The sequence below is a fragment of the Camelus ferus genome, chromosome 3 (assembly GCF_009834535.1).
Source record: "Camelus ferus isolate YT-003-E chromosome 3, BCGSAC_Cfer_1.0, whole genome shotgun sequence".
Taxonomy (NCBI): domain Eukaryota; kingdom Metazoa; phylum Chordata; class Mammalia; order Artiodactyla; family Camelidae; genus Camelus; species Camelus ferus.
In genome coordinates, this window is record NC_045698.1 from 76,539,395 (window position 1) to 76,558,639 (window position 19,245).

Below are 19,245 nucleotides of genomic sequence, written 5' to 3' on the forward strand. Positions count from 1 at the left end.
AATTTGAGAACTAAATACCATTACGTAGACAGATTCAAACAAATAAATCCTGCTCTATATGTCTATCTATGCATAGTTGTACCTGGAGCAGTATCTGTAAGGATGTACACATTTATAATAGGACATATAATCATTATGTACTACCAAATATACAGGTAAATTTTCTTTGCTTTTATTATTTCCTATATCAAAACAAATTTTATCATCAGCATATGCTTTATTTATTATCACAAAATAATAAAATGGAAAGAAAATTTCATGTGGAATCCATAGCACCAAGTAAAACTGTTGACTACGTTAAAGTCATTTCTTCAGGTGACATTTATTAAGGGTCTGCCACGTGTGAACCTCTGGTCTCCGTGTGCGGGAGGGGACTGAGACCTCCTCAATGTCTCTGTTCTCACCATCTAATGTATGCATTGTTGTGAGGATTGGAGTGGGGAAGGAGTGAGGGAGGAGCACAGGATTCTTATATTTCTTTAAACTTACTAAATTTCCATTGGTAAGAATTATCCTAATGATTAAGATGGAATACTCAAATATTTAAGTGTTATTGATAGAATCTGGAAGTTGCATTTTCATTGTTCCCAAGAATGAGGCCTTTATGACAAGATTTCAGTTTATCTTAAGAAGGTTTGGAAATGAAGGTGAGAGCGCACATGTAGAAATGTCTTTTCTAGTTGGCCACATTCCAGACAAGCACAAATACACGTTTTTAATTCCCAAGTGCAGAAGGGTTGTGCAGTGGGATCCCAGTCCGCGTTTCATGCTGGGACCTCTCTGTCCTCCTGCCTGAAGCCGTCAAAGGACTCCCTGGCTGATGAATTGGTTTGATTACTCCGTAGCAGACACTCAGATTGATCCAGATCCTGAACTCCTTCAAGTCTGGAAGCTCCTTAACACTGAGCTTCGAATTTTTCTTCAAGCTGTGAAAACGTTCATTCAAAAAGAGTCTTCATCTGTAGGCTCATATATAAAACAGACGCGCAGGCTGGGGACGGGGAGGCACACTCCCATCTGTCTCCTGTGCTGCCTTCAGGTCTGAGGAGCAGTTTGAAAGGCTCTACCCCTCAGAGCACCCCCCAAATAACCGACATTCATGATAAACCACCTTCACAGTTTGCCTAGATGAGTGGTTCTCAGACTTTAGCTCTCATCAGAATCCCCTGGGGAACTTGGTGAAGCACCCCAACAGCTTCTAATTTTGTAGATCTGGTTTTGGGTCTGATAATTCACGTATCTAACCAGTCCCTGGGTGGTACTGACACTGCCGGCTTGGGGACCACAGTTTGAGACCCTCAGGCCTGTGGACGTTGTACGGAACATTTGCTTCACTCTCAGAGACCTACGTTCTAGTCCCAGCTCTGCCACGAGCTGGCCGCTAATTTAGCCTCCCGGCCTCAGATTCCTAGTCTGTAAACTGAGGCCTTCTAGCCAGAGGAACACAGAGACAGCAACTTTCGTGTTCTTTAGCCTGCAGGCTGTGCTTGGCCAAGTGAGTAAAAGAACAGATTGATGGAAGGACCCTGTTGTAGGGGAGACACTGGGCTCCCCACTTTCTCAGACATTATCCCAGGTAGGAAACGGCCCCCGTTTTTGCAGATGAGGCCTTAGGGGCTGATAGAGGTTCAGTGACTAAGTCATGTACTTAGAAAATAGCCAAGGTGGGATTTCAGCCTATCTCTGAGCCTGAAGAATGCTTTCCACTCTGCCCACTGCCATATTACCACCCAGCTTCTCCTTAAACTTTTTTATTTTTGAACATGTCCTGTGGGTCCTTTGAGATCAGGTGGTTTTTGGACAGCTCGGCTGCTTTACAGCTAACAAGTTACTCAGCCTGCGTGATCCTTACTCATCTCCTGAGTTTCAGAAAGAAGATAGTAGCTTCCTCTTTGCATGTTTATTATGAGGATTATGTCAAGTGCTGAGCACAAAGTGTGTGCTCAGTACACACTAATTATATTAACTTATTCTGGAATTATGATCATTGTAGATACAATTTTGTATTCTGCTTTTTTCTCTTGGATAACTTATTATTTTAAGTATTTCTTCTGTTGCCCAGGATGTCCGTATTTATATGTAGGGGCTGCATCTGTTTTCACTAAGTGTATAAATGGTGTTTACTCATCTTTGCTACTCAGACTGATGTTCAGGTGCCGTTGCTTGTTGTACTACAGTGGAATGAACATAGATTTAAAGAGCCAGACATATCTGGATTAAAAACTAATTCTGCGGCTATTTGGTTTTGGATTGGTTGCTTGAATTTTCTGGTAATAATAATACTTAATTTTGCAGTGCTGTTCTGAGAATTAATGAAGACAAGCAATAGCTGTAAAACTTCTAACACTTCACCAGGCACATCATCCGTTAAGACACACTGGTTCTTTCCTCCCCTTCACCAGACGAGCAAGGCTCAGGTGTGGAACCTTTAGGGCAGACCTGATGATGGAACTTGCCCCCATCTTTGGAAGCTCTTCTGTTGGACCCACACAGACCTCACTGAGGTTCTCTGCCTGCAGGCCACCTGCTGGAACCTGCTGGTACCTGCTGGTGGGAGAGCAGTGACACTTGGGTCTCTATGTAAAATGCTGGCCTTAAACTTAAAAGTAATCTTTACCTCTTAATGTGTTTCTTATTTGTTTTTCTGTAAGTGAAAATTAATTTTCAAACTGTTCTGAATGAATAACCAGCTGTATTTAGGCTGACTTGAAAAAGATGTGGTTTAATTATGCTTTCACTAGTGGCCACAGATGTAGACTACAAACGAGATTGTAGAGAATTCTTTTTATTGCTGGTTCAGAGGAGAGGGCAGAGGAACACAACAGAGTTTCAGCTTGAGGAGAATCCACATTACATTTACATAGGTAAGAGTTTTTTTCCCAACAGAATGTGTCTGATTTGGGTAATTTTAGAAGATTCTCCAGTGAGACTAGAATTGTTACTCCATGTTTTAAATGAATTTGTGACTGCCTTGATTTTTTTGGCTAAAAGCAAATATCCACACACAAGACAGTTTTAGCTGGCAAATCCTTTCCTTCAGCTGGAAGGAAATAAAACAGCATAGAGCTAGATTCTAAGATGTGAATTTCAGGGAACACAATGTGTCTGTAATTAACCTAGAAAGTAATTGTGTTTAACGTCACTATGATTTTTCAGGACGAACAAATTGTACATTAGATAGGGCAGGCAAGAAGTAAGGCTTTGAACAAGCGTAAATGTTTTTTTCTTGGTTGCGATTTTAAAGATGAACCTGTATAAATGAAAAGTTCACTTGGGTTTGGAGTAAGTTGCCCTTGAGTTGTCTAGCTTTTGAAACATAATTCTTTAGAAGTGGGATGGACCATGGAAAGCATCTTGACTTTCTAAGTCTTCAGAAGAAAAATGATACCCTTCACTGAAAATCCTACAGTAATGCTCAAAAGGAAAATATATTCATGCAGACATATGCTAGATACTTGAAATAATATTGTCTATTAATTTTTTTTTGTTTTGCAAAAACCACTGGTATATATTGTATGACTCTTTTCCCCCCAAATCAACTTGCCTGGTAGATTCTGAACACTTTTCTATCTTTATAAAGTTTGGAGAGTGAAATGAATTCAAGTTCTCTCCAACTACTGGGTAATTAAATACTGTTTCAACATCTTACATAGTGATGTCTTTATTATATGTCACCTACTAAAGATTAACTAATGAGTTTTGGATAATAGAAGTGAACTATTGTCAAGGCCAAGTGTGAACTGCAAGCTACTAAGAAATCTTGACAGGATAATAACCAGAATAACCTGTAAACTGTTACACGGTTTGGAGGCATCTGGTTTTCCTCTTGGCGAGATACCGGATGACAAAGCTAAGCTCCTGGCTCACTTTTCTCTGCCACTGCTCTTTAGATACCAGGATTCTGTAGACCCAGTATGTAGCTTTTTAAAAAATACCTTATATGTACACATGAATCAAAATTCACAACATGCCCAAATTGTGGAAGGCAAAGTAAATTTCTTTCCTATCCCTGTCCTCCAGATGAAGTCCCCTCTCTCCAGCGGCAGTCCCTGGTAAGAGTTCCTTAGGTATCGTTCCAGAGATAATCTGTGTACATCAAGTGCGTAATGACACATTCAACTTCTGCTTTTGTGCATATGGTCATATAACTTAAACACTGCTCTGCACCTGCCTTTTTTGAACTTCGCCTGTTTTGGAAATTGTGCCATCATTATGCCTCATTCTTCTTAAGGGTTGTTGAGCTTTTATTGCATTGTATGGGTGAACCATAATTTATTTACCAGTTCCTCACTGTTGGATATTTAGATGATTTCCAATCTTTTGCTAATACTGCAAACAGGACTGCATTGAATAGCTGGACATCCATCATTTTGCACACATCAGCGTACCTGTGGGATACATTCCTAGAAATGGAACTGCTGGATCACACAGTGTGTGCATTTTTTTTATTTTGACAAATACTGCCTAAGTACAGTAGATGTTGTACAAGTTATACTCCTCCCAGCACCCAGCAGAGTATGAGAGTGGTGTGTGCTTGTAAATCCTAGGTCTGGCCTTTGTCACTGAAGGGTATTTTTTTTCTGAACCGAGTCACAGCCCTTAGCCTCTGGGTTCACTTGTGTTACATTGGTGCCATTCTGTCTGTGATCAGGACTCACTTTTCAACACTGGAAGCTGTAAGCTGTATTCTTTTCCAGCCACTTGAGGTCGTTGCTTAAGCCTCAATAGGAAATAGGCTTACTTTTGTGTGAGTTTCCCCATAGGCGAGGGAGTTAAGGGAGGTGCTGATGTTTCCGAGCCTTTCAGAGTTCAGGCAATGAAGAAGCATTAGATGGGTTAGTCTATTTTTCTTCATTTGAATATCAACATAGGAAGGAATCTTCCCTCCCTCAAATAGGGAAACAAAACAAGTTTTGACCCTTAAAGCTAGAGTGTTGGTGATGTCTTATGGTTATCACTTCACCACTGGGCCACACTCTGCTAACCCCAGGTCACACTCACTCCCGGGTCTGGCTCCCCGCCAGCTCTCCTGGGGGTGGCAGGGGGAGGGGGAGCTGAGGGCTGCTGGCGGGGAGCCGAAGCCCTCTCCCTCTGCTGCTCCCTTCCCTACTCTTGTTCCTCACCTTCATTTCCTCTTCTCTTTCTTATCCAAACAGCTTTTTATGGCCCCTGTTGGAACTTTACCAGCTTTCCCTAAGCTGCTTCATAACATGACAGGTTCAGGCACAAACCAGAGCGAGCTCCCTTTGATTTTTACATCTAAGATCTTTCTCCCTGTGCTTCCTACTTTATAATCTGTGCTACAGTTTGTATTCCAAACTTCTAAAATATAAAGTACTCTTTCTGTTCAATTATGGAAAGCACTCAGCTCACAGTGCTCACTTCAATAGATGCTGTTGTGGTTAGTTGAGAGATTTTTTTTTTAAGAATTTAGCTTCAAATTTATCTTAATTTAAAATATGTTTATATTTATAAATGTAGTTATCTATTTATAGAAATATAGTTTATATTTACACATTATATATTTCTATTTTTTAATTTAAATATATTTATAAACTATAAAACTATGATGGCATTTCTATGGGTTATTTCCCCAGTCTGGTATTCATTAAGACTGAACACAGACTTAAATGTTACCACACTTTGTACTTACTTTCCTGGGAATGATATGTCCAGGGAAACAAAGATGGTGAGCTGCAAAGGGTAGCCCATTGCTGCCCTTGGTACCATTCATCCCACGTTGGTCTCTCATCTGTGGAGTCAGGAATTGCTTTAGCCACATTCATGATCTCGAGAACAGAACTGCTCCAAGAGTGGCCCACAGATTGGTGCTTTCCTTATCTGATGGCGGCAAGGTAAGCACAGGAACTGGAACTATGTGTTCAGAAACTTTTAAACCGACTTGACAGAGCTGACCCTAATTTTAAAAATTGAGCTAGTATTTTTGGATATCCTTTGCAAATCTTTTTTTCCTGAAAACTCATTTTATTTTCTTCTTCAAAATATCAATCTATGTCAGATTAGATTTTCTAAAATAATCTAGAAAAATTTTCACATTTTATTGGCTCTCTAGCTTGTAAAGCAGAAGCAGTGCTCTCAAAGTCATTGCCTTGGCTTGTTTTCTTAGTGTGACAAGTGTGATAGCCCCACGTAGTACCTGAGGAAACGAGGCATAATGACACAGTTTCTTGCCTCAGGCTGCTGCATATACGGGGATTAAGTCTTTCCCTCCTCCTTCCTGTGATCAGACCACAAGGCCTTGTCAGCTTTTCATGTTATGATATTTTAATTAGAATCTGAGAGAGTGAGTGGAATAAGAAAGTTATTTGTGAAAAGAACCTTGCAATTTTTTTTCACCCTTCAAAGAAAAAACATAAAGAGCATTTCCTCACATATTATTTTTCCTTCAGTGCCATTTTCCAAAAGTAAAGTACTTTGGAAGATATTTAGGAGAATTTTAACATAATGTCTTTACACTGAGAGAAAGTTCTCTTGTACTGAATGTATTTAAGTGCTGTTGGAGAATATAGAAATATAAAATTTGGAGAAATTTGCAAGCATCACAATGTCAGCCTCAGAAGGAGGTTTGGATTTCTATCTGGGTCAAAATAAGACTCACAGAGGCAGAATAAATACTGAAAACATGTCCTGTTCTGGGTGTGGATGCTGCAAGCTCACACTTTCCTGGGTGTGAGCAGGGTGATGGAGGGCAGGAGGCCAGAAATCCAGGGCCCAGTGACTGGGGAAGCAAGAAGGGCCGAGAGGGGTGTGAGATGAGGTAGAGAATGAGACCAAGGGACAGCAGACTGGAAAGGATAGGGGTTGGTGGGAGGCCTCGGGGTGGCTGTGCCTCAGGCTCCTGGTGGCAGGCTCTATGGGTGGGTCATTTCCATTTGAAAGGCCAGGGGTCAAGGGCATGTTTGGAGCCTAGCTTAGCCTCAAAATGTGTTACCCTTGGTAATTCAATTTAAGAGCATTAGATGACAACTTTTGCTTCATCTCCCATTACCTCATTTAAGTACTCCTCTTCTACAATGGAAAAATCAATATAATTATAAGTTTTTCATTCACTGCAGGTTGTGAGTCTTTTATATGTTAAGTACGTGTTGTAATAGGAATCTTTTTGCCTTGATGAAAAAATTGGGGTGCAGTTGTCTCTGTATAATAACCATGTTATGTGTGTGCTGTAATTTTCCCATGGAAGTGTGATCTTAAATGAACTGAAAGGATGACTATTCTCGAAATGTTAAAATACACTTAGAAACACAGTTTTAAAAAGTGGCACACTTCCCAAATTCTCTTATTGCCACCAAATGTATATCCATTAGCCTTTTCTGTGTATCCTCTCTTTCTGTATCTTTCAGGCTTGACTGCCCTATGTAGTTTTTGGATCTTAGCCTTAGTGGGTTTTTTTCAGGAACATGTACATACTAAGAATTTCTTAACCATTGATAACATTATTGTTATTATATTCAATTAGTAAGGATTTACTGAGTGCTTACTGCAAGGTTCTGTGTCTGTCACTGAGGTTACAAAAGAGGTGCCCTCCGTTCATTCACTCATCCACCACTTGCTGAAGTACCTGTGATGGACCCAAGTATGGGGCCAGGAACTTGGGATGGGATCCCTTTTACAAGGAACCAATAGTCCATATAATAGCGATAAGAATTCTTAAAGTTATTATGAGGCTTAAATGAAATAGTATTTCCAGAACACTTAGCACAGCCCCTGAAACGGGTGCTCTGAATGAGTGTTTTTCCCCAGAAATGGCAGAGGCTGCTTTTCAGAAGTTTTTAGAAATCACTGTGAAGAGAGGTGGAATCTTGCTTAATAAAGAATGTTAATTTACTGATTAAAAAAGTAATCCAAGGGGCAAACACATTAAAATATTTTCTCCCACTGGAATATCCATAGGAAAAGCCAAATTGAGAGGCTGGCAAAAGAAAGAGGAGTAAGAATATTAGGAATCACATGTAAAAGAATTACAGAATAAGAAGAGCTTTTTAAAAATATTGGGAAAGTAGGATTTTACTTGCTTGCAGATGCTTTCTTCTTGAACACTGGCTTTTCGTCACCCTTGACTTTTCATCTGGAAAAGGGGAAGCTACCGTGTCAGTGACTAATCCTGGCTATTCGTTACTTCAGTGAACTCTCGGAAAGTGCAGGCTAAGCATCGGAAAGAATTAATATCGCAGTAACTCAAACCCAAGAAGACAAAGCTAGTGCCTCCTCTGGGGAACATACATATCCCTCCACCTGCCCCCTAACGTCTGGTAAATCTTTCAACCAGAGTTTTTTCCATCAGTCAGTGGGTGGGGTATTGGACATGAATTTGAATCTGATCAGATTTCCTTAATCAAAAAGGGGGCATTTTTGTGTGTGTCTTATGAATAAGAGTGAATCCAGAACTTGAAAATCAGCTGCAAAGAAAACTAACAGATTTATGACATTATGGCTTTTCTATATTCAGGCTTTTTCTATACCCAGTCTTGTGATGCCTTCTTTGCCTAGAAATAATAACTGACATTTGTAACAATTTCCATGCTTGACTGACACTGTTGCCTGAAGCTCTTTGAGGATATTGTCCTTTATTTTATTTTCCCAGTGCTATCCAATAGGACTCTCTGTGATGGTGGAAGTGTTCTTTGTCCTGTGCAGTGTGGTAGCCACTAGCCACATGTGGCTATGGAGCTAGCACAACTGAGGAAATGAATTTTTAATTGTATTTAATTTTAATTTCAACAAAAACTTAAATAGCCACCTGTGTGTAGTACTGAACAGTGCAACTCCAGATTATAAATAGTAATTCACAAGAGTAAAAAGAGATTTCAATGTAGACAGTATTAAGAAAGTTGGTAGTGGGAAATTGGTGGAAAGTGGTTTTGCAAAGAGCTTATATCTCAAATATTATATTAGGTGTGAAATTTCAAAGAGAAAATATCATATAAATTAGATGACAGAGTGTTTCTTCTTTCAATCTTGACTTTTGTCATTCCATTTTTCTGTATATTTTTCAAGTTGGTAACCTCAACTAAAAGCACCTTTTCAGATATAAAAACTAGGCAAACAGCTTTATCATTGCTAGTCGTATGTTTTATGAGAAAAAGAGAGGAACCAGGAAGACAGAGATCATCAATGCATGGACTCAACCTTCAGCCAGTCTCAGAGGTTATTCCTGGGCTGGTGTGGTGAGGGCTTTAAGATCATAGCGGGAGGGGCCACTATGATTTCTGTTAATTCTTTAGAATGCAGATCATATGGCATTTTGTTTGTTCAGGTAATGTCACCAATTACTTTTTTCTTTCCTTCATGACTTTTCATGTTCTCATCCCATGAGTTTACAGCCTACAGCTAACCTTTTTAAAAGTACATTTTTCAAAGGGGCTAGGCTGCATTTATCCATAGCTGGGACTTTTTGATTTCCCTTTTTAAAAATCAAAACACTGTTTTAAATTGTAGAATGTAATATTTATGCCCCTAAAAAATGTTGTGTGTTCATTAACTGAAGACTCTATTTGCCAGTTTGCCTTCTTTGTGTTTAAAATTTCAATTAACTGGAATATTTCAAATCAGGAGCTTCTGGCTGATTGAAAGCAAATGAAAAACTTACTCATACATTCATCAGTTGTTTACTGATCACCTGTTACCAGTACTGATGCTGATAACAACATCAGACAGGTACTGTTTCTGGTGCTGGGAATAAAATAGTGAACAAAATAGACAAAATGCTCCATCCTCATGGAGTTTAAATCCTTTTGGTTTCAAACTTTTCTAAAATATCTATTTCTTTTCATCTTACAAGTACATAACTTATCAAAATCTAGTGTGTTTCTTTGGTTGGTTGATTTTCCATTAAGATTTTTGATGTTGCTTCAGAGCTCTCATCCCTTCAGACTGTTGGTGTAGAAGTTCTCCTCTGAACCATGTGGGAAGCTTTCTATCAAACATTGTTGCTGCCGCCCCCTCCCCAGCCTCCCCATCCTGATTTAGTGTGCCCGCCATGTGGCATGAGCAGCAGCATGTTTTAATCACCCCAGGTGATCATGATATGCTGCCAGAGTCGAGTACCACTAGCGTAGAAAGTTTAGATTGCTGTCTTCACAGGTACAGAGCCCATCATACGTACTAAAAGATATTTTGAAACCTAATGATATCAACTTGTTTTGTTTTAATTTGTGATTGCAAATTGGGGTGTGCAAAAAGCAAAGGAAAAATGATCTTGAAGGTTCTCATTAACTTCTCTTTCCCCCCATTTTACCTAAAGTCTAACATTTTATTTACCCACTTATTCATTTATTGAGCAGCTATTATATGCCAGGTGTTAGGGATTCAAAGATGAACAAAAAGTGAGCCCTGTCCTCCAAGAACTTACAATCTAGCGCAGAAGTTTGCAAACTTTTTTAATAAATAAAAGGCCATGAAGATTTTTGGTTTTATGGGCCATAGAATCTCTGTCACAACTATTTAACTCAGCTGTTGTCGTGAGAAAGTAGCCATGGATAGCACACAGACAAATGGGTATGCCCGGTTCCAATCAACTTGATTTACAAAACAGGCCATGGTCTGGAATTGGGTGTAGGTTTTGGTTCCCAACCTCTAGTCTAGTAGAAGAGAGGAAAATAACTCAATTATTGAGGTAGAGTGGGGTAAGTGATCAAAGCACGCACAGGGCGCCTCATAACACAGTGAAGGGGCGTTGAATTAGAGCACAGGCTCCCTGAGATATTTGGGAAAGATTTCTGAAGGAGATGCTATTCAAGTGAATTGTGAAGCATGGGCTGGCATTTGGAGAAAGGTAAAGGAAGGATTTTCCAAGCAGAGGGACAAATATGTGCAAGGTATGGGCATGTAAAACAACAGTGCCTCTTATGGAAACTGACAGAAATTCAGTGGGCTGGAGTGCAGGGTGGCTGCTTCAGCAGGAGAGTGAGGCTGGAGAGAGAGAGGCCCCAGCCAGGTTCTTCCGGGCTTTGGCTATGATGTGAGAAACACCGCTAAGACGCTGCAAGCCGGGGGAGCGGGGTTGGGGGGGGACAAGTAAAGGATTTTAAGCAGGGAAAAGTAATTTGTCGTCTGCCATTTGGAAAGGGAGAGAATGTTGTAGTAATTCAAATGGAAAGTGATGAGGGTGATAAGGGTGATCAGGATGGGATGGATGTGAGAACCATTTAGAACAACAGAATCTCTAGTTTTGGTGACTGATGGCATGGGGGTGGGGGGGATATACGAGAAGGAAGCAACTTAGAAAGTATCTAGACTCCTGCTGTGGGTGACCAATGGTGTAATGTAAGTAGATAAGAGGAGTAAACTAATAAAAGGGTATAAGCTGATTAATTCAGTTTAGGATTTTGAGTATAAGATGAATGTGTGACACTTAAGTGTAGCTACATGGTCAGAATGGATTGCTCCCTAACTGGAGAGGGAGATTTGGAAGTCAGTGTTCTTAGTAACACATAAGGCCATACATTTAGACTGGATCAGCTGTAGGCAGTCTGTAAAGTGAAAAAACAGAGAGAAAGGACATGACCTTGGCTAACATATGTAAGGACAAGACCTCTGAAGGAGCAGCTGTGTAGATGGGGAAGCTAGAAGACAAGGCTGTTGCACAGGCTGAAGGAAGGAGTTTCGAGGAAAAGGCACCCGTCAGTACTGAGCCCTGAAGAGAAGGAAAGCCATGTGTCTCTGGGACTGTGCAGTATGAATGCCTTTGCAGAAAAGAAGGTGAGACCACAGAGGTGGGGGATGAGGTTCTGCTTTCCAGAAAAGGAGCTGAAGTGGGGGCAGCTCAGACACGGCTGGTGGGGCTAACAGGTAGTAGATGTTTCTCAAGGGATGTTTGAAAAATGGTATTGAGAGATTAGACCATTTAACGATGAGTAACTCTCCTTTCAAAAAAATCATACCAGGACAATAACCTGATGCTCTATAGCCTGAAAGGATGAACAGTGTCATTTTGGATCCTCTAATTTGATTGACTCCGAGACACAATTCCTGTTAGTGCTTACTGATAAAAATGACATCGTTCATTTTACAAGTTTTATACCCTCCAGCCGTGGCCTCAGACCAGATTTGTTTTAAGTTGGCTTTTCATACATTAGAATTTTTTTTTTATCAAGACAGACTTTTAAATAGTGAAAATTACAAATTGTGTAGTAAAGACACATGTATCCACTACCCACACTGAAAAGATGTTAACATTGTGTCATATTTGCCTGTGATTTTTAATATAACATTATATATGCATTTAAACCCCTTTATACCCTTCCCTAATCCTGTTCCCCCTCTCCTTCACTCACCACTTTACAGCTGATGCTTATGCCTCCTGACTTCGTTTTTATTGTTTGCCTATGTGTAAATTCATATATAATTGATAGTGATTTTTGTATATTTTTAAACATTAGATGAGTGCTTTCCTATCATTCATGTTATTCTTCAACTTGAGTTTTTTACTCACTGCTGTTTTTGAGATTTATTAATTATGATGTGTCGTAAATGTATTTCTTCTGAAAACTCTGTTCTGTAGTATTTCATTAGCTAACGATACCTTAGTTTGCATATCTGCTAACTCAAGCCCCAGCACACAGAAAGCATCCAGTGCATATTAGTTATTCTTACTAGCATGATTATTAATATTATCATTAAGCCTTTCCCAAATCTTTGCTGTTACAAATACTGTGCATGTCTCCTTGTGTCCCTGCTTAAGTTTCTTTAACATATGTAACTAAAAGTTAAATTTCTGGTTGAAGGGTGTGCATTTTTTTTGGTGTGGCCAAAATTCTTTCTAAAGAAGTCGTGCCAGTTTTTCTTCCACCAACACCACATGAAAGTTTCTGCTTCTTTGTCAACATTTTGGTATTGACAGACTAACAGTTTTGCCAAGCCTATACGTATTCGAATGGTATCCCATTGTTTGTTTTAATTTGCATTTCACTATGTTTATCGAGGCTGAGAATCTTCCCACATCTTTATCAGCCATTCAGGTTTTCTTTTTTGTTAATATTTTGTTCACATCGTTTGCCTATTTTTCAATTGTGTTGTTATCTTTTACGTATTTTTCTCTCTTAACAACTGTTTTCTTATGTGGATAACAAAATGTAACATTATTCCTATTCACATTTAACATAGGCAGGTAGCACTTATATAGATGTATGTAGTCTTTCTAGTTTAATATAAAAGTATTATTAATTAATGATTGTTGATTATCAAGCTGCTCATATTACTGCTGTCGTTTTTTGTGTTCTGAGCACAAAATGTAAGTATTGTGGACATCCAAGGAAGTGTTTGGTCCATGGAAAGGGCAAGGGCTTTGGGATCAGACTGCTTGGGTTTGGATTCCTGGCTCTGCCACGTCTGGGCTCTGGGACTCTTTCAGCCTTTGTATCTTTATGTTTAACCTGAGGATAATTGCATTTTCCCTGCAAGTTTGTTCGTTGTTATTGCTAGTTCTCTATCTCTATACTGAAAGAATTTAGCTTTGATTTAGTTTTTAGAAAATTAGCACTTCTGTTTAAAGATTATAACCTGACTTAATTTAGTAGAATCCCCTATATTTTGTTTTTCATATTTTACGTCAGCCTCTCAGTGGCCCACATTTTTTTAAATAGAAGTGCTGTTATTACACATTCTCCTCTGAGTTGGCATTTCTAGCACACAGATTCTTTTTTGAGCTGCTTTTTGTAGAATGGAGCATCTCAAGCTTGGACAGACTTGAGTTTCTCAGCAGGGTGCCCATTGTTGGAAAGTGTAAGTGGGCCCCAGGCAGGGAGACCAGCGAGCCTCTGCAGAAGGATGGTTCCCCTTAGCAAGGGAGTCAGTTCAACTCAGTAAGCGTTATTTCCCCCCCGAGCAATTTGGGCTTAATTGCTAAAGACTTAGTCATGAAACTGGGGCATTGTGAAAGGTTTATGATCAATAATTACAAAATAATCTTAATAATGGCTACTATTATTCAGTACTTACTCTGTGCCAGGAACTATGTGCTTTACATGCATTTACCCTCAGAACTACCCTAAGAGGCAGGTGCTATTATTATCCTTATTTTTTTTTTAACGTTTGTTTAATTGAAGTATAGTTGATTTACAGTGTTGTGTTAGTTTCAGGTGTATAGCAAATGATCCAGTCGTATATATATATATATTTTATACATTCCTTTTCAGATACTTTTCTGTTATAGGTTATTACAAGATAGTGTATATAGTTCCCTGTGCTGTACAGTAGGTCTTTGTTCTTTATCTGTTTTATATATAGTGGTGTGTGTATGTTAATTGCAACTCCTAATTTATCCCTCCCCACCCTGTTCCCCTTTGGTAACCATAGTTTGTTTTCCATGTCTGTGAGACTATTTCTGGTTTGTAAATAAGTTCATTTGTGTCATATGATATTGATCTTTCTCTAACTTACTATTATCCTTATTTTTAAAACCTAAAAAAATGACATAGGAATTTATGAAAGTAGTGTAGTATGTTGTAGAAAGTTACAAATACAGATGGGCAAAAATAAGAAAATGAAAGCATCATATTCCTACTATTCAGAAAATATTGTGCTCGCTTTGGCAGCACATATACTAAAATCAGAAAATATTAACATCTTATTATGTGAACTTATGAAAATTAAGAAACTTCTTGTCTCCCAGCAAGCCTAATTTTTAAGACTATTATCTAAAACCATAAAAAAGAAATTCTTATTTTAGAATGTAGGACTTGAACATTGACCCTTTCTTTTTGTTTGCATTCCTGCTTTACCAATCATAATCACCCCTATCTTTGACAAGTCCAGTCGAATGTCAGGGAAGGGCAAAAAAAATAAGCATATGAATGCATAAAAAAAATCATTCCATTGTATCAGTTAGCTATTGCTGGGGAACGACCACAAAATCTCACTGGCATAAACAATAAGAATTTACTCTTGATCACACATCTTTGGTTCAGCTGAAGTGGTTCTTCTTAGGCTACAGGTCTGCAGATCAGCTGAGGTGACTCATTTTGGGGCCCAGGCTAGAGGGTTAATAGCTACCATGGTTTGTTATTCTCATAATGATGGCAGGAGCAAAAATGGACAAGCCCAATTTGGGATAAACTGGACACATATATCCCAGAGGCTAAGTTAGATGTCAAGTCTGAGGTTAAAAGGGTGGAGAAGGGCCCCAAGGCCAAGGCAAGTGTATGGATGTACAACAGTTCTGCAGGGAAGTGAAAAATTAGGACTAATAGTTTAATCTACCATACCTCCTTCCATGTTTATACATTTATCCATCTACCCATTATCTATCTTATAAATAAAAACATACATATACACACATAAACACTATATAATATACATATATACACAGACACACAAACAAGATAAAATAACACATATAGCTCTGTGTCAAAATCTTTATGAAACATGAAGATAGGATGGCATGTGGAAGCAAGGGGAACAGCTAAATGTGCTAATGTAACAGACCTGGTGTAAACTGAGAAGAAGGTCTTGGAGAGTGTTCTGCATATTGGAAAACATAGTTAAGAGTAAATAGAAAAGCATTTCAAATAGGAGGGGAGGGATGAATTAGGAGTTTGAGATTAGCAGACCCAAACTACTATATACAGAATAGATAAACAAGATCAGACTGTATAGCACAGGGAACTACATTCAATAGCTTGTAATAATCTATAATGAAAAAGAATATATATATATATATTATATATATATATTATATATATATATTATATATATTATATATATATATATAGCTGAATCACTATGCTGTACACCAGAAGCTAACACAACATTGTAAATCACCTATACTTCAATAAAAAATAAAAAGCATTTCAGGGACAGGACCAACAGAAATTTGGTGATAAATTGAACACTGGGAACCAGGATGGGGAAATTAGGGTTAAAACAGAGTGAATGAGACGATATTAAAAATGTCTACAATTCTGTGAGCCTAGGGAACTTGGGGAATCACGCTAGTGTTGACCAGAAGGAATTTGTGAAGAGCGACTGGAGGAGAAGAGTTGGTCTTTCCATGGTTAGGCTTCAAGTATCAGCAAACATCAAATTGTGTTCTCCAGATGATTGGATTTGGTGGCATGGTGACACAGGAGCACTAATTAACTTTCTTTGTTGTCATAGCCTAATGTCTCTTCCAGCTCTTAAATTTATAATCCTTTGACCTTTATTGAGACTTACAGCTGGAGCAATATGAACAAACTATTTCCCCAAGGAGTTTAGAAAGAGAGAAAAGAACAAGACGTATATGTCCAGAGTCAAATGGTACGTCCTCCATAAACGTTCTTGGCCAGCATAGCGTTGTTGTTTTTATTCCTTTTATTCTTCTTTCTGTTTCTTTAGTTTGAGAACCTATATGCTGAATATTCTTCTCTAATCCATCCACAGACTCCACCTACCCCTCTTGTCTTAGATCCACCCACGTCACACATTTACATTATGTCCTAGACCTGGAAGACATTTGGGAATTTGATCCCTGCTCTAAGGCTTAGGGGTTACTAATTGCTGATGGGAAGGTAGAAAATACTCAAAGAAAATCAGGAAAAACCAGAGGGAGGTGAGCACAGAGTCATGAAAGTCGAGATTAAATAACATTTTAAAGAAGCACTAAAATTAGCTGGTTGGTCCAGAAAGCTGAAAACCAAGCTTGTTAAAACCTTTGTTGTTCTTCTACAATTTGACTAGATTTTAAACTCTGCCAAGAGTAGAAACAGTATCTTTTCTATGTTCTGAAACTTTATCTTGCGGTGAGGTTACAGTGCTATACAGGTAATTCATCAATTTCAAAAGAAAAAAGGAGGGAAGGGTGTGGACACAGGAAGAAAAAGAGAACAAAGGATTTAAAGTTGCCTCACTCTTCCAAATAATAATAAAGTTCTTGTCTAGAATAATCCAAGTGAAACAGATCTTTTTGCACACTTACCACTTTTCCAGGAGCAATGAGAATGGTGAAGTAGTTTTCCTACGTGTGGATATATTCAAGAAATACTCCTTTTTTTTCTTCCCATTAACCATTTTCTCCAGCTCAAATGTCTCTCCTAACAAGTTTTTCTTCTCTTCAACCCCTTCTGTAGAAATGACTTGTTGATGGTCTGTCGCCAGCTGAATATGGAAGAGTCTGTAGCTGAGATCATGAACCAACTGGGCGCAGATGAAAACGGAAAGATTTCCTTTCAGGATTTTACAAGGCGCCGCATGCAGCTCGTCAGAGAAATTAGGAAGGAGGAAGTAGGCCTTTCTGAGAAGTCAGACAACTGCTGTAAAAAGAAGAAGCTGAGGGACAGAATTGCCTCCTGGCCCACAAGCAGCGACAACAGTCTGGGTAGGTACAACCGGGTGACACTTGGATAGTGCACCATGCACCCTGCTTCATGACCTCCCTGAAAGGGGCTGCCCAGCCCTGCTGCCTTGTGCCCAGGCTGACTTCTGGTCCACACTTGCCCTGGGTGAGCGCTCACTAATCCCCTAGTTCTGTCCTGTGGCCTCACGGTTCCTGGTTTACTGCTTTCTTTGTTTTAGTCCTTCCATTTCCCACGTGTGATAATGCACGCAGACAGCCATGAGAGAGGCAGGGCAGACTGAGTGGGAAGGGTGGTCATCGCATCAGCAGGCCTCAGAAACAATTTGGGGACTTACTCAAAGTTTGGTTCAGATCTGCACAGTGAGATTTTTAACCATTTCTTTTTAATTTAGTGTTTAAAAATGCTTTTACAAACATAGTTTTCCTGTCCATAAGTATTATTGTTTCCTCCTAATGAAAGATAAGTAATTTAAGGAAAATCTTTGAAATGTTGATAATTATTGAAGCTGAGTGATGGGGATATGGGGTTTATTAGTCATCTTTTTAAGCACTCAGATATATATAAAGTTCATAACTTTCTGCAATAGAAAGTTTAAAAGAAAAGATGCATCTTAAAGGTATAACCTGAACAAAGGGATGCAGCAGAGGGTCTGAATTTTCTACCTGTGCTTCAGGGAACTTTTTCCCTTGGAAATGTCTCCAGGATCTCTCTTTGTTTCTTCCTCTGCTAGGAAGATCTAATGGCAAGAAGCTGCATGTTAATTGTCCATCATTTGTTAAATATATACTAATTAGCTTGCATAATTCTGTACTGCCCCACCACACACACACACCCACACACACACACACACACACACACACCCTGAACTGTATTCCTGGCAGTGGAGTAATTTGGAGCATTATTATTGAGTAATTGAAATAATAAAAATGTCCTCATATCCCCTGTGCCTTACTAATCTTAATGGATTCCATTTTAGCTTCAAATCAGATGTCTGGTAATGCATGTGCTCTCAGAGTAATATGTGGAAATATTTAATTTTTGAAATAACATTTTTCTGAGTGTTAAAGTAATATATGTTCATTATAGAAAAATAATGGGGAAGAGACAAGCAAAAGAAAGTAAAAATCATCCTTAATATCTCACCACCCAGAAATAATAACTACTGCTTACATTTTCACCCCCCACTTCTCATGTGTGTGTATGTGTGATTTAATTATTTTTTTTTTTTACTTGTTTTCACATACTTTCCATCTAGTTTTATATCCTGCAGTTTTTCCTTTGCATTTCCTCATGCTTTTAAATAGTATTAGAAAGCATGATTTATAATGGTTGTGTGACATAAAATGGACACTTGGTAATATTTATTAAATGAAAGAATGAGTGGAGTTCTTTTTGCTAAGCTGCGTTTTCTAATTTCTCTGCCAAGAACTTGGACTTCTGATATAAATACATAAGCACACATATGCATATATATTTGATGGGTTAAATAAACTGTGGTACATCTCAATAATTGAATATCATATAGCCATTAAAGAAATATATAAATGCACATCAAATGTGTTTATAGAAGGAATACTTGGATGGAAAAAATTATACTAACTTTAGAAAATATATTGTATTTTAATGTGTAGTAAGTGTTTATAAAATATTCCGAAAGGAACAATTGTGATGGAATTGCTGCCCTCATCTATTAGCTTGACCATCTCCTAAGATTGCCCCAACTTGTTGAAAAATAATTCCCTTTCATTCTTTTCTATAACCACATACCCTTAAAGAAGAGGTAACTGAAAGGAGGTGAATCATAAAACATGTCATGAACTGAGGAAATGCCAGCACATGTAAAACCTTTTACCACTTGATCCTGGTCGTTAAGGCTTCAGAGTCATATTATTTGAGTGTGAATCCTGGTTCCATCACTTTCTGCCTATACCACACTAGACAATTTACTTAC

General features: G+C 38.6%; 1 protein-coding gene across 1 annotated transcript in view; it reads left to right on the forward strand.

Annotated features, from left to right (window-relative positions):
* MCC (MCC regulator of WNT signaling pathway) overlaps nucleotides 1-19,245 on the forward strand; it is a 371,860-nt gene that overhangs the window by 50,055 nt on the left and 302,560 nt on the right. Inside the window, exon 2 of the mRNA XM_006192560.2 lies at nucleotides 17,067-17,314. Coding sequence (XP_006192622.2) covers nucleotides 17,067-17,314 — 248 coding nt within the window. The remainder of the gene's footprint in view (nucleotides 1-17,066; nucleotides 17,315-19,245) is intronic.